The sequence below is a fragment of the Ctenocephalides felis genome, unplaced genomic scaffold, assembly GCF_003426905.1.
Source record: "Ctenocephalides felis isolate EL2017-DRISC unplaced genomic scaffold, ASM342690v1 CF-g0.4_SCAFFOLD_03572, whole genome shotgun sequence".
In the NCBI taxonomy this organism is placed as follows: domain Eukaryota; kingdom Metazoa; phylum Arthropoda; class Insecta; order Siphonaptera; family Pulicidae; genus Ctenocephalides; species Ctenocephalides felis.
This window is the reverse complement of record NW_020539726.1, coordinates 2755660-2771605: the sequence shown is the minus strand read 5'-3', so window position 1 is coordinate 2771605 and position 15946 is coordinate 2755660. Positions and strand designations below refer to the sequence as shown.

At 28.0% G+C, this 15946-nt stretch overlaps 2 protein-coding genes and 1 pseudogene across 2 annotated transcripts; 1 reads left to right on the top strand and 2 right to left on the bottom strand.

Annotated features, from left to right (window-relative positions):
- Nucleotides 1–618: 618 nt before the first annotated feature.
- Nucleotides 619–1854, bottom strand: LOC113387895 (annotated as a pseudogene).
- A 612-nt stretch (nt 1855–2466) lies between these two features.
- LOC113387861 (histidine triad nucleotide-binding protein 1-like) lies at nt 2467–4444 on the top strand. Its single transcript, XM_026625247.1, has 2 exons — nt 2467–2725; nt 4181–4444. The coding sequence occupies exons 1-2, from the start codon at nt 2498–2500 to the stop codon at nt 4340–4342; spliced, it is 390 nt and encodes a 129-aa protein (XP_026481032.1). The 5' UTR covers nt 2467–2497; the 3' UTR covers nt 4343–4444.
- A 36-nt stretch (nt 4445–4480) lies between these two features.
- On the bottom strand, nt 4481–7929 carry LOC113387886 (multiple inositol polyphosphate phosphatase 1-like). The gene is made up of 9 exons (XM_026625275.1): nt 7727–7929; nt 7544–7669; nt 6325–6503; nt 6122–6247; nt 5807–5960; nt 5542–5642; nt 5293–5402; nt 5046–5225; nt 4481–4829 (listed from the first exon to the last, which is right to left on the bottom strand). Exons 1-9 carry the CDS (start codon nt 7887–7889, stop codon nt 4601–4603), a joined length of 1368 nt encoding a protein of 455 aa, XP_026481060.1. The 5' UTR covers nt 7890–7929; the 3' UTR covers nt 4481–4600.
- Between the last annotated feature and the right edge of the window lie 8017 nt (nt 7930–15946).

Genomic DNA, 15946 nt, shown 5'->3' with positions numbered 1-15946 from the left:
CCCCATGAGAAGTTTTTTATCCACAGTATCAACCATATGCAAAGAACAGAATATCAGGTAGGATTTCGAAAGAACAATTATGCATTTTGCTTGAAACTGTAAACTTGCCATATGAATCAACACAAACAAATAAAATATGAACTTTTATGTTAAATGGAATATAAACAAAAGTAACTTTAGTCATAAAACATATAATTATTGGTTTGTTATCTATCATTAAAATAATATTCAATCACCAAAAATTAAAAAGATATCAAAACAACCTTGATGGTATGTTATTGGTATGAACTAGAGAATATGCTAATTAGTTAGTATGATGTTATAGGACCTTATATATTATATTCTGTAATAGCAAAAGTTAACGTTGTCTGGTATTTAGTACAGATCACATAAGATACGATTATATAACTTAATCTGGAATCAATAGAAGCCATAACTAAAAATATCAGGGGGTAATATTAAAGTAAAATTATTAAAATTTATTAAAACATATATATAATATATATATATATAATATATATATATATATAAATAGTATATAATAATAAAGATTTTAAAATTTATCTATATTCACTTCCTCAAAATTTTTGATTTAAAATAATCAACAGCTCTTTCATTTTAGGTTATCAGGTGGCAATTATGCAGCAAATGAGTTCTAGTTAATAGACTTTCAATTCCATCTATACAATATGTAGAGTCACTTGATATATGTTGTGCAATTGATAAGCCACTTAGCGTGTAACATGTATGATAAAAGTCTCTTGGTTTGCCAGGTTTATCTATCAATCCCCCTCGAGGACTTTGGCAAGCCATTAAAATATATTCTTGTAAACAATCAAATGATCAAATAAAATTTCTTTTGCCAATAAACTATTTTGAATTGTATCAATACTTTCAAAATTTTCCAATATGTTTTCACTACTTTGATTTTGTAAGATCAAAGATTGAATTATTGGAACAGTTGCACCTTGCCAAAAAGAATAGCACCCATCCACTAGTTTATTAGTTCGGCCTTGGAAGCCACCTTCAAGCCTCATTTGTCGATTCACAGTCCAGCGAAGTAAATTTTGAAGATTGCATGTGCTCGAGTTATTTAGAAGAGCAAGACCTGCAGCCCCACAAAATGAATAGCCACCATGTGCCTCATTGCCAGGTGAACTAGCAAAGCCTCCTTCATAGGTCTGACAACTAGCAATCCAGTTTGCAGTGTTTTCAAATAGTTTTGGATCCTCAATTCCAGACAATTTTGCTACTGCAATTGCACAATATGCCCCCCTAATATCCAATTCCCCATTTTCATGGAGACAAAAACCACCATTACATTCCCTAACAGTTAATAAGAAGTTATGAAGACTTGTTCGATCTATTGTTTCATAGGCCTGTGGTGTACTATATTAAAACCAAGGCATTCACTGCAGCGTAAGTAGAAGCTAAATGCGGCATTGATATGGACCTCCACAAAATCCTCCTTTTGGATCTCTGCATTTCTCAAGAAACAAAATACACGGTTTTGTAGATCCAGTGAAAATTTATGTCCAAGCAATGTTGCTGCATTCAATATCCAGACACACTAACCAGGGCCGACTCGAGTCGAGACATTCATAGCTTGTTGATAATAGCTCAGAGAGTTTGTAAGGAACTCTATATGATTTTGTCTCTTGAGTAAATTCATATCAGGTTCTATTTGCAATCTTAATGAGTAATCATAAAAATTTTGGCAACATCATTTTCAACCAATTCCTGTTCCTTTGATGTATGTGTGACATGATTCTCATGATTAAATTTTTGCTCTCGCACTTCATTGCACGTTCGTACAGAGTTCTGTGTATTTCTTCCAAATGGATTATTAAACATTTCTGTCTGCCAATCAAGAATGTATAATTTCAGCTATAACCTTCATAGTTTCATTATGCTGAGAGCTCATTAATATAAAAATATTTTCATAATTACATGTAATTGACCAGTAAGAATGTGCAAAGGTTCATAATCATTTTCACTATAATCATATATATATATATATATATATATATATATATATATATATATAAATATGTATATATTATATATATATATATAATTTCAAATCGAACAACTTGTTAAGTCAATTCATAATCAGGAATTAGTGTATCATCAACATTGCCAAAAGTTTGTTACTTCATATCAATTTTGCAGTTACAGAATTATCTGAGCAAAAGAGACACTAAAATAATTTGCCTCTAACATAAAAGTAACACGTTAAGAATAAAAAATCAGATCACATTTTAAATACAAAAGACGTATCATATCAAATATTGTTATTTGTAAAAATTCACTTACGTCCTATCGTAGCGCTATCTGTCATCACAGTACGATAGAGCAATAATACATTTGCACTTCGAAATAAAATATTGTTAAAAATGTTTATGCGAAAATTAAAAATAATCTCTCAAGTGAATTCATTAAATTCTTTTGTTACAAACGATGTAGTACTGCTATTGATAAAACACTCGAAAAAACAATGAACGCACAAGATGAAGTGAAAAAAGCTCAGAAAACCAATTATGCACCAGGGACTTCGACAATATTTGATAAAATATTATCGAAAGAAATTAAAGCTGATATTATATACGAGGACAAGTTATGTATGGCTTTTAATGATGTTAATCCTCAAGCACCCGTACATTTTCTAATTATTCCCAAACGAAAGATTGCGAAACTGGAACATGGCGGACCAGATGATGTAGAGGTTAGAATGAGTTTACACTTTTGATTAAATTAGAAAAAATTAACTACTATTTTTTTTACAAGATATATTTATTTACCTGCTTTGTATGAATTAAAGTGCATAAAATTTATCCAAAATTCGACGAAAACTGCTTGCTAATAATTGTTTATTGTTCAACTAAACTGACACCGATTCAACTATGCTTTTGAGTTCTCCATGAGAACGCTTGTGTTTGTTACTTTACTAATCGTATAACTTGCCTTGTCATGTCGTAACTTCAGATGGTCAAGTTTGTATCACATCGCATTGTGTTCGCTGATTTTAAATTACGATTTTATTATAGAAAAACTTGATAATTTAAAGTTATTGGCTATTTCATGATTATTTTTTCATTGTGATTTAATAAAAATAATTTAGAAACAATGGACGGATTGGCGCAAATGCATATTTTGAAACGCATTTTCTAACCAAATCCAAAGACTGTTTTCGTTTGTTCGTTTAACATACTTCGTTTTATATAAACCATATTAAAGTATTTCTTAAATTAATTTACGATTTAATATTTTCATACAAAATGCACGAAAACAAATCTCTATTAATAGAATATTTGCATAAGAATCACTTCATCGACATTTAAAATAATATTTACAATACAATAATTAGTTCTATAATAAAATTATTTTTAAACATAAGTATTTATGAAATTATTTTCCAGAAACTATTAGCTTTTTTAATTACTTTTTATGCTATAATATGCTTCAAGTTAATATTTAAATACTGTATAATTAATTGTAAGGCAAAAATTGAATTCTAAATAAATTTGTAATTTTTTACATTAAGATTACTCTTTATCTAAATTACACTCGTGATTTAAATTTATTTATTTCTAAATCTATCAAACAATAAAATTTTGCTCTTTTCTTAAATTCAAGTAATAAGATATGTTTATGAATTGCACTTTAGTCTGTTGTATGTTGCAATATACAGTGTAGATTATACACTCACGCCGGGAAAAGCTAATATAGCTAAATAAGGATTATTGTCTCTCTTGGTAAGTCTCCCAATTCTGGGGCGATAACTACCATTTGATTACCGTAAGATCGCAATTTACAAACCTGAGAGATTATTTTGACGTCTAACATACATGTAGAGTTAATAGCTATACGAATATTCATTTGTGGATCAAACTTTCTCAACAATGGATCAATTACATTTTATACTTATTATTTTGATTTTATTAATTAATTAGATTTAGAATCAATAAGGTGATATTGCTGTAAATGAGCAATTAGAAACTTAATTGTTGCGTACCATTTTTTTATTAAATAAATTCTAAATGAATTCTAAATAAATTCTCTATAAAATGCATTATATTTTAATAGAATTATTGATAAACTTATTTTATTTAATTCAAGCATTGAATTATGATAAATATGTGCATATATATAATTATTTTGTATATTTTTGATTTCTCAGTTATTTGGTCATCTAATGTTACAAGCAGGAATTCTTGGCAAGAAAAAAGCGCCGAACGGTTTTCGAGTTGTTATAAACAATGGGAAAGATGGGGCTCAATCAGTTTATCATTTGCATCTTCATGTTATTGGAGGTCGTCAAATGAAGTGGCCCCCTGGCTAATATTTTATGCCATTTATAGGTCAACATAAAACATGTATATATTCAAAAATATATAATATGAAGTAATAATTTCTATTTTGTATGTATTATTTCATAAAATATATACACGATCACATACAAAAGTATCAATCTACTACATTATCTGAAAAACATTTATAACATTTTTGAGTAGCAGTATAACAGTTTAATATTATACTGTTGGTTGTTTATATAAAAAAGTTGGTTTGTTCATATACAAAAGTATCATCCTACTATTCTTTATGAAAAACATTTATACAATTTTTCAAGTAACCATTTAATATTATAAGCACAACTTTTGGTTGTTATACTGCACATATCAGCAAAATCACAAAAATCTTGATTTGTTCTCTGAATTTCAATGAACTTATCTAATGGACATAAGAAATTGTTAGATGAACATTCAGGAATCTTCATTGGCTGTTCTTGATGTAACAGGAGTATGTAAGGATTTTTAGAGTTATCACAACTGAAATATAAAAAAAATTATTCAAGTATAGAAATTTCAGACTAGTATGATAATAATTCATAAAACCTTACCTATGCATAAAACTAATAAATAACATACATTGTTAATTTAAAATGTTTTCTTTTTATTCAATTATCTTTTAATTGAATTGAGCTTCTTCTGCATGAATAAAAAAATATTTTGAAGATGTTACTAATTTATTGAAACAAACATTACCTATATTTAACAAAACCTATATTGGATCCAAATGCATCGATCTTGCTTACTCTCCATTGTCTATCAGGTTTTATTTCATGGGTTAAATGTTCGGCATCTTTATACAAACCCAAGTGAGCAATTAATTTTAGTATTGTTCCAGAATGCGTGAAATAAAAAACTGATTGCGGTATTCCAACACTACAATAATATAAATAAAGACAATAGATAATTGATTCTTAATATGGATTGTAGAATATAATCTTACTCAAATAAATGAAGCATATCTCTTATCATAACACAAGCTTGTTCATGCGTTAAGTTGAAACCGTATCCATCAATCCAATAATATTCCAAATCTTCTGCATATTCCAAAACCTATTAAAAAGTTTATGTAGAAGGTAATATAAAAATCAGAAATAACATGAGAACATAATATGATTGAAATGTTGAATTTTCTAATTTAAGCTTTCAATGTAAAAATTTATAATTTGATTCTTGTAGATATAAAATATACCTCGAATTCAGAAATTGTGAATACTGAACACCAAGCACCTTTTCTGTCATCATTCCAAGCAGTTTCAAAGGCGCAATAGGAGTACATGTAGAAAATATCTTCTATACAAGAATACATTAAAGTATTTTAATGAACAAATTAAATAGATGTATATAAAAACCAGAAAACTAAAGATTTTTTTGTAAAAAAGGAGTAAGCAATGATCAATAAAGACCAAATTTATTGAAATATATTTGATTATATAAGTATTTATTGAAATACTTACCAAACTCTAAATAATTTACTGGCAAACCAAGTCTCTCAGTAACGGTTCTTATTAAATTCTTCACAAGATCACTTTTTTCAAATTTATTTCTTTCTTTCACACTTTCTGGATTTTTGTCAATATCGAATTTCCATTTATTACAGCATTTGTAAAACTAGAAAAAGACGAAGTCTAAAACAAATATGCAAAAACATAAATGAATTTAAATAATCTTTGATTTATTGACTTAAATTTAATTTATAAATAATACAATATATATATATTATATATATATATATATATATATATATATATATAAAACAAAATAGTAATTACCCTTAATATGGGATCTTTAGATAAAGGGCTGGGATACCATACTTGACTGCTGTTAAATAATCCAAAGATGCCTTTAGCAAACCATTGCGCACTTTGTTCTGTCCTTTGACTTTTAGTATATTTAAACTGCAAAAAAAATTAATATAAATTTAGATGTGAAACTATGATGAATATATGTAGTAATAGCAATTGTAGGTAATTACCATATATGATGAATTTGAAAATGATGCAGGAAATAGCTCAGGAAGTCGCTGTCGCATTCTATTAGATAGTTCCATTAACTCTTTTTGCCCTTCTTTTGTAAGAAATTTTTCATTTCCTAGTAAATCACTAGGTGCTTTCCATTGCTGGAGATTCTTTGAATTTTCGAAACATAATGTTGCTAAAAATGTAGGACTCTTATCTTAATTTGAATAAAAAAACACTGCATGAAGAATTACTATGAATATAAGTATCAATACTGTGTTAACTATAATAATTTACCCTTGAACACATTCAGATCATTATATACATACATACATATATATATATACACACACATATATATATATATATATATATATATATATATATATATATTATATAGATATTTACATGGTTTCGTATTAACAAAATTATCCACTTGGAAGAGAGAGCAAGATCATAAAAAAAAAAATTGAATGAGAGGTTGCTGATAATGAGAAAGTTCTTGATCAATAATTAATGAAAGTTAATGAAAAAATAGAAAAAAGGCAATGATAAATAATAAAGAAATTGTGTCACACTTTTATAGTGCAAGTCCTCATACAACTTTGTAAAAAACTAATTCAATTTAACTAGCAACTATGTTTTAGTTAGCAAAATTCATCGTAGGCTAAAATATTCACTAATAATGATAAAGCAAAACCATAAGAATAAGTGGCTTATAAATCAGCTTTTAAACTAATCATGAGTCAAAAATAAATTATGTTTATTTTTTTGTAAAATACTGAGCTTTACTTTAGATTATAAAACATAAAATAATTTTTTCCCAACCTATCTATGATAAATTTCATAACTTCCTACTGATATAAATGTGTAAATAAAATAATTTTAAGATTTAATTTGAAGCAAAAATTAAATGGTTAAAGGTAAATCATTTGGCTTTATTGATGGTTATTGATAAATTTCAGTCATTGTCTAAAGTGTCATTGAGCAACTAATAAAATTAATATATTGTAAATACACAAACTAATATACATTATTGTTAATGCATGTAATATAATGAAACACAAACAAAAGTAAGAAAACTGTAAGTTCAATTGCTTGCTACAGAACTAGTGCACTTAAATTTCAATTAAAATAAATGTACATACACACATACATTATAAGAACTTTACCTTTCTGTTATATTAATACATAATTGATAAATTGAAAATGTATGTGTTAAATTCTGATTCTTACATTTCGAAAGATTCTCCAGAAACTTTTGTTGAATTTGAGTCAAGCGATCTAAAGCTCTGATGTATTTCCCACCGGGATTTCTAGTTCCATGTCTAATGACCATCCAAATTTGTCGTGGTGTACATCCTATTAGATAATTTTATTTTATTTTAATCGAAAAGTAATGACATTGAGAGTACATACCTGGAAATGTCAATTTGGAAACATTTTTATTTTCAACAAATCTATATGGTGTTTTAGTAGCTAAATGAAAATGAAAATTTTCATTTTTAACATCATTACAGTTATTGTTGCACCAGGTAAATGGAATTATAATGGATAAACAAATAAAAATAATTATATTCATCGTGCGTTTTTAACATTGTTGTTGGGCACATGTTGCTTATCTGTCAAACGTCAGAAGAAGCAAAACGTCAGTTCTGAAAATAGCAGAGATGTTTCGTATATTGAAGTCTAGATGCCACCAATTTCACACCGAAGTTGCAATTTAACAAATTTCATGCATTTAATAAATGCAATGTAACGATTACAATATCAGCTAATAATTTCACACTGAAGTTGCAATTTAACAATTGAAATTATTAACTTTCCGCAGGGTAAGTTATAGTATGGTTCCTTATCTATGGTTATAGTAATCGCAAAAAATCGAAAATGAAAATTTTTATATTTCTTAACGTTTCAGAGGTTTCTAAACATTTGGGCATACTTAGGATGTATGCGTGTGTGTGTGTGCGGATACAAATTTTTGTCGATCATTTCGAGAACACGGTTTAACCGATTTCAATTATTCAAACAACATTCGATTCCTTGCCAAAGTTGCCAAAAAGTGCCAAAAACGGTAACTCAGTTTTTAAGAGAACGGATCGTCCGATTTTAGTAATTCAAAAAACATTTTACTTGTATTGACAAGATGAAGAACTGATTAGATTAGAAAAGTAAAAAAAGTCATTTGGCGGTCAAAAATTCATTCATTTTATGGAGATTTTAATAATACGTATGAATTTTGTTTACATTTCTATGGGTTCCGTAATATAGTTTGCCCGTTAGACGGTGAGGCGGCAATTACGCGCTTCAATATCCCCTTTCCATGCAGCTAAATAAGCAGTACGATTGCTTTTAACAAAAGTTCAAAATTTCCAAAATATTTCAAAATAAAGAAAACATTTTTTTAACTTAACGTGATTTTAAGCTTAAATCATTTTTATGAGCCGAGATAGACATATATATATATATATATATATATATATATATATATATATATATATATACATAGCTGGGCACCGTTAATCAAATAGTTAACTTCGTTAATCGTTAATCCGCTACAAAAAAAGTTAACTTCGTTAAACGTTAAAGCGTTACATTTCGGAAAAATTAACGCAAGTTAACGTTAATCGTTAATCCGTTAATATGTGTAAAATTACATTTTTATATCGTTGCGTTAGTGAACTTAAAAAACTTATTAACTTCCCGTAGGGCAAGTTATAGTAATCGCAAAAAAATCGAAAATGAAAATTTTTATATATCTTTACGTTTCAAAGGTTCCTGAACATTTTGGCATACCTTAGAAAAAATGGATGTATGTGTGTGTGTGTGTGTGTGTGTGTGTTGGTATGTATGTATGTATGTACGTGTGTGTATGTATGTGCGGATACAAATTTTCGTCGACGATTTCGTGCTGATTAGTTTTTGGCGAAGGCAGGTCTAGCCGTTCCAAAGATACGGGACAAAAAGTGCCGAAAACGGTAACTCAGTTTTTAAGAGAACGGAGCGTCCGATTTGAATAATTCAAAAAACATTTCACTTGTATTGACAAGATGAGGAATCGATAAAATTTTCATGATGGTAGGTCTAGCGGTTTCGGAGATATGGAGAAAAAAGTAAAAAAATGAGCCATTTGGCGGTCAAAAATGATCATTAGACATATGCACATCAAATTATCAGATATTTTATAGACATTTTAACAATAAGTATACAGTTTGTTAACATTCCTATGGGTTGCGTACCAATGCTTATGCGTTAGACAGCGACGCGGCGCTTACGCGCTTTATATTTTGTCTCTATGCAGTCCTAAAGCAGTAAAATTGCTTTGAAAAAAAGTTCAGATCTTCGAAAATATGTCAAAATAAAGAAAACATTTTTTTTTCAAAAAAAAAATAATTTTTTGTCCAATATTTTATAGTTTCTCAAAAATCTTATTTTTTCGAAGTAATTTTTTTTCAAAAATGTTAATCGTTTTTAAAAAAATAATAATTTTAGGTACGGAAAGTACCAGCAATTTGCCTTAAGGCACAACGCCTTAATTGCCTTTAAACGCCTTTTAACGCCTTTAAAGAGTTTGTAGCTCTTTGGTTTTTCTATAGACTGAGTGACAGAATTGAAAAAGTCTTCCTTCTCGTCATCATCGTTGTTACTCGCATTGCTCCCTCCGCCACTTAAACTATCTCTGTCCTTCGAATTTTTCGCTACTTCTTGCCATAAGGCATCTTCTACCTTTTTTTCCGTGCATTTTCTTACTGCTTTCCTCTCTACTGCTGTCATACGTTTCCAGCCACATTAACCGAAACTTTGGGTGAAATGCCGCGGCAAGTTGGCACTGTTCATCATTCAGGTAGTAGTCCAAATCTTTTCTCTGTGCCGTTTAATAAGGCATTGGCTAAAGCCTATGGCTAAAGCTGTGCCGTGCGGTAAATAGTAGGCATTGGATTAACGATTAACGGACTTCTCGCATTTTAACGGAAGTTAACGTGTCCGTTAACATTTTTAAAAGTTAACTTAAAAGTTAATCCGTTAATCAAAATGTTAACTTCGTTAATTAACGATTAACGGATTAACGAGTTAATGCCCAGCTATGTATATATATATATATATATATATATATATATATATATAATATATAACGTGCGATAAAATGGCTTCAAATGTCTAGGAAAACTTGGTAAACTGAATATTTTATCGTTATTTTAAATGACACATTAAACATCAATTACGTAGTAATTGATATTAAGAAGATGCACATTTTACAAAATTTGATTTTCAATAAAACAATTTATATTTTATATAAATAATAAGATTTATATAATTTAAATATAATTTATATTTTAATTTCTTTATTAAAATGCTTTTGACTGGCAAGTCGTATGCATGTAGCACTTTGCCACGAAGCAAGATTTGCCTTAAGGCAAGAATTGAGAATTAGCTATTTACATAAAATTTATTTAACGCTTAATTTCGAATCTGAAGTCTTTTTCACTCAAAACTATTCAACGCCATTTCTAATTGATATCTTTCAAACAGACTTACGATATATATGTAAAAATATTAATTACTTATAGTTAGTACACTGTTAGTAATATTAATTGTAGTTAGTAAACATACGCTTGTATGTCGATTTTAAAAGACTTTACGTTTTTACACAAAAATACGAAGAAACGATCCATCGTTACCAAAAAATAATCAGCACGATTCACATCATCCTTAACGACACTGTAGATTTTGTGTTACCGAGTTGCATCTGATAGCTTTTAAATTTTTAAAATCTATTTTTTTTAACAAAACGTCGACGTAAGTTCAAATTTTAGCTCACCTACACATACACACATCACACATACACAGTCGCGTCGGAAGGTAAATTTTGATGAAGCACCACATTTCAAAACTCTCCAGGTGGTTCTTGTTGGCCTTTCTTAGAGGCAATGTCTTTGATCCCTATAGAGCTATGCTCCAGACATAGCACTTTATCAGGCTCTTTCGCAAGTCGAGCAGCTACGGCCGTAGCGTTCTCTTCTTTCTGAAAGTCGGCTTGGCTTTTGCGATCCTTGTCCTGATTTTTCTCGTGCAGTATCTGTCTTATGGTCAGGATGCTTTCCAAGTATTTGAAATAATCAGGGGCACATCTCTTTTCGTGATTCTCATCACTTTCGATTTGTCGACATTGATTTCAACTCCGTATCCTCTACCTTCTTTGACGATTCTGCTCATCATGTTTTGTAGCTCGGTTTGTTTTTCCGATAGATCATCTGCGTACTTTATTGTCTTCCTTGAAAAATCTCCATTGTCTTCAAGTGCCACTTGTTCGTTTTGGTGTTTTTCTAAAGAGCTATCATCGTGACATCCAGAAAGTCCTTTGGATATTCGACCGTACGGTATATTTGGTGCAACAATTTGGTCAGTTTCCTTAATCCGTTGTTGCCCAGCTCTTTCAGCAGGTCTGCCGGTATATCGCAATCTCCCGTGTTTTCTTTCTTCTCATATCATTTATTGCGCTCTCGACTTTGCTTTTCAAATTGCACGATACTTTGTTGTTTTCGTCCACCTCTTATTGTTCTTCTTCGATCTCAATATTGATCAAGACGATTTTCTCTATCGTACAATTTTTTAATGTATTTGTCTCACATGCTGAGAATTTTCTTGTCAATCACTTTATTTTCATTATCGTCTTCATTCTTATGCATATATGCATATACAATTTTTATTTCAGTCTAAACTTGACAAAAAACACGATTTCTTTCATCATTTCTGGAAACAAATTTATACACTTTTGAAATATGAATGTGGTTGAAATGACGAGTGCTATCATAGATAAGGAAATTAGTGATACCATCTTAACTTATTTGAAATTTTCGATGAAAAATGTAACGTAATAAGAAGAATCTTATATTTTGAGATTGATGGGTAGACTAAGCCCACCCGTCAAAACTCATGGGTGGGCTTAAGCCCACTCAGCCCACACGGTTCCGACGCCACTGGACATACATTGTTTACTTACATATTTTGCATACCTACATACATTTTCCAATTTTGGTGTCCAATGATTCAGAATGACTTGAAAACTAAAATTAGAGAAATCGGATTTTCTGGAGCAAAACATATATTCTTCCTCGGGAAGAATCAAGACAAGCAAATTCAAAAATTTATTGATTGACAAAGTCTTAAGGTTCATGAGCATTGCAATGCTATTTTTAAAAACATTTACTTTACTTGTTACTTTACATCGTGGATGCCGAGATTGAAATTATAAAACACTAAAAGTTTTTATTATTTTAATTTTGAAACCAAAATTCATTATAATTTGCGTTGAAAACTCCCAACTCTTTTTTTATACATGTAATTAATATTTATGAACATATACTTTTTATTTTCTTTGTAACATTCAGGTTTATTTAGACAATAACATACATAATTTAACATGAAATGATTATTTTGAATATACCTTTATAAATATGTACATATATTAAGCTTAAACATAATTATAATTTTGCCCGCTTTGTACAAAAAATTATATTTTCTATCGTCGTTTGATTGATAGCTTCTTAGATTTTTTAGATTAAGTATTAGAATAGTAGATAAAATTAATTTGATAATTTTTATTTAATAGATTGTCATGATTCCGAATTAGGCCTCAAAAAATAATTACCTAAACTTATAATATTACATTTTTCACAAAGTCTATTGATCAATATTTTAACTAGTTTAACATAAGCATAAAATTTTGTACATATACTTTTTTACATTAAACAAGTTATTATATTCTCTGAATTTAGGTACTTACAAATATCTTGTAATTATATTATAAATACATAATATATAAGAACAAAATTTTTCTATTAGTTAATAATAATGAGTTTTTTAACATTAGATCATATTAACATTGAAATTATAAGTCGAAGTATTAGAATAGTTTCAAGCGATAGTATTAAAAATATAATCTGTGATGCACTTACTTCACTATTGTATATTACTATGATTCTAAATATAGTTTTATCATTTTTAGTGTCGACAGTGTCATTTATTTTTTATATCTTTATATAACAGATCAATTGTTACAAACACATATAAATAAAGTATTATCCAGTCATAACGCATTACAAAGACAGATTTGTAATTGTAAGAATGGCGAAATCGGTATATATGATTTGTCGTTTTGTAACGTGATATTTCAAGTTATTTACAGAAATCTTCTTATGCAAAAGTGAAATAATTTTTTTTATAAAATTATAAATAGTTTTATATTTTGTGAAAAGCTCAAAATTTTGAAATATTTTGAAAAAGTTGAGTTTTGAAATCTTTAAAAAAAATATTATAATTTTTTTTTTAGAATAAGGCTTGATACGAGTAACTATGAAATTTTAAAACTTTAAATTCTATTTTAATTTGTTTAGATTATTTTTAATGACTTTGTCATTTAATTTTGATATTTTAGGAGAATCGGTTATAAATTGTTAATTTTTTTCAATTATGAAAACTACATTAATTTCACTAGAAAATCGAATAGGTTATAGTTATAATTGATAAAAGCTTCGAGTTAATACAGAATTTCTTAGTCATATAATATAATTACTGCACATCACATTATTTTTATGTGTTTGTATATATTTAAAATATTTTTATATTCAATGCAAGTATATACATGGTTCATGTTTTATTTAGAAGATTTGTCAAAATGTTACTTTCCACTTTTATTCAACATATGCTATATCGAAGTAATAATATAAACCAATAATTTTTCATATGTGTATTATTTACAACTTCGTGCTATCTGATTTTTAAAAAATTGGTAAATGCATACAAAAATGAAAAATATATGTAATATATCATATCTATAGAGTTTAGGTAAAAATAAGTATAAATTATCGATTAAATGCTTCAAATATTTTGTATTGAACTTCATATATTTATTATAATTAGAGCAAACCATTTAATTATGTTATACACAACCGTTAATATAAAAGAAACTATTTAAATCCTAAAGTGTCGTAGTGATTAGAACGTTCAATATATTTCTGAATTATGATCTGATTTCAAACAGCAATTGTTGAAATGCTCGTAAAATAAAGCTTAATAAATGCTTAACTTAAGAGGGCATTCTAGTATAAAAATTCAAAAAAATGTTTTTTGAATTTTAACTATTTAATAACATGTGTACAAGATAATTTTGTAAAATTTAAATTATTTTTGGAGATACAGCTGTTTGACCATATATATAATATATGGTCAAGCCATATATAATATACTTCTATTTTCTTCATTTTACGAAAATTTAAACACGTTTTACTCAAAAGTGTCTTTTTCAATATGATGCCCACGATTTCTCGAGTTTTACTGGACCACTTGAAATTTTCAAAGAATCATGGATCGGCCCAAAAATGATTTGCCGGAACGCGTTCCGTTCCAAAAATGATTCGCCGGAACGACTGATCATAGCCATGGTAATAAAAAATGTGTCGCCTTCTTTACGATGATTTAAATATCAACTAAAATTTATGTCTTTACACTAGAATACCCTTTAATATGTAAATGTACTTGTTTTTCCTTGTTATCACTAGTTCTATAAGTGCATACGACCTTCATCGATTTTTAAACAAATAATTTCTTTGTGCTTATAAAATATACAAAATGAATTCTTCAATCCACGATCCTATAACTAGCCTAAAGCACATCACAGCCTTAATCCTGCCCTTCATTTCAAATTCATTTAAACCATATGACGACATGGGAAGATATATCTACCTTTAGTTGTACGAGGTGAAAACAACTAAAAACATATATATATACGAGATACATACATATATATATATATATATATATATATATATATATATATAATTTCAGTTATGCAAGAATAAACACAAATGCTTACATTTTTTAAATTCTATACATTATTAACTTAATTAATATAATCTAATACTCTTCAACATTAAAAGCTCTGTAATTTCAAACATATGATTATCATATTTTTTAAACTTCTACGTAAATATATTATTTCTCAACAGTGAATTAATTATGATATTTAACACATATTTATAATTTATATAATTCGGTTATTTCAACATTCCAAACATTAATCTGTACAAAACATGTTGATTATATCCAATACCATTCATTTAGCTTGTTCATAGGTTGTCGTATAAAGTGTAGTTTGTGAACAAACACTTTTTAATTAAAAAGAAGTATGACAAATGCCTACATTTGGATTAAAGTCAAAAATTTGATTGGTGTTTCTAGCAATATTTATATTAAATACAAAAATGCAATAGTTAATAAAATATTTGTCTGTATTTGAAATGATATAAAGTCTCTCCTAAATATTATATTTTCTATGATATATAATTATTATCTTTCATATTTCTTGTTAAACAGAAATATTTGGCGTTATGCAAAATTATTTGTTTTAGCAAATAAAATTAAATTTAGTGTTTAATATTAGTTCATAATGTTGCCAATTGAGGGCTATTTAAGCTCATAAAAGTAATTTATACTTGGTGTCAAATATTAAGCTATAGCTGCTTAAATAAAGGTTAAACATGAAATATTAGCAACGTTCCAATTCTAATTATTGAAAACAACAAACTTAATGTGTTAATTAGGTATATATTAGGCTTGCAACAAATATTCCACTGATTATCG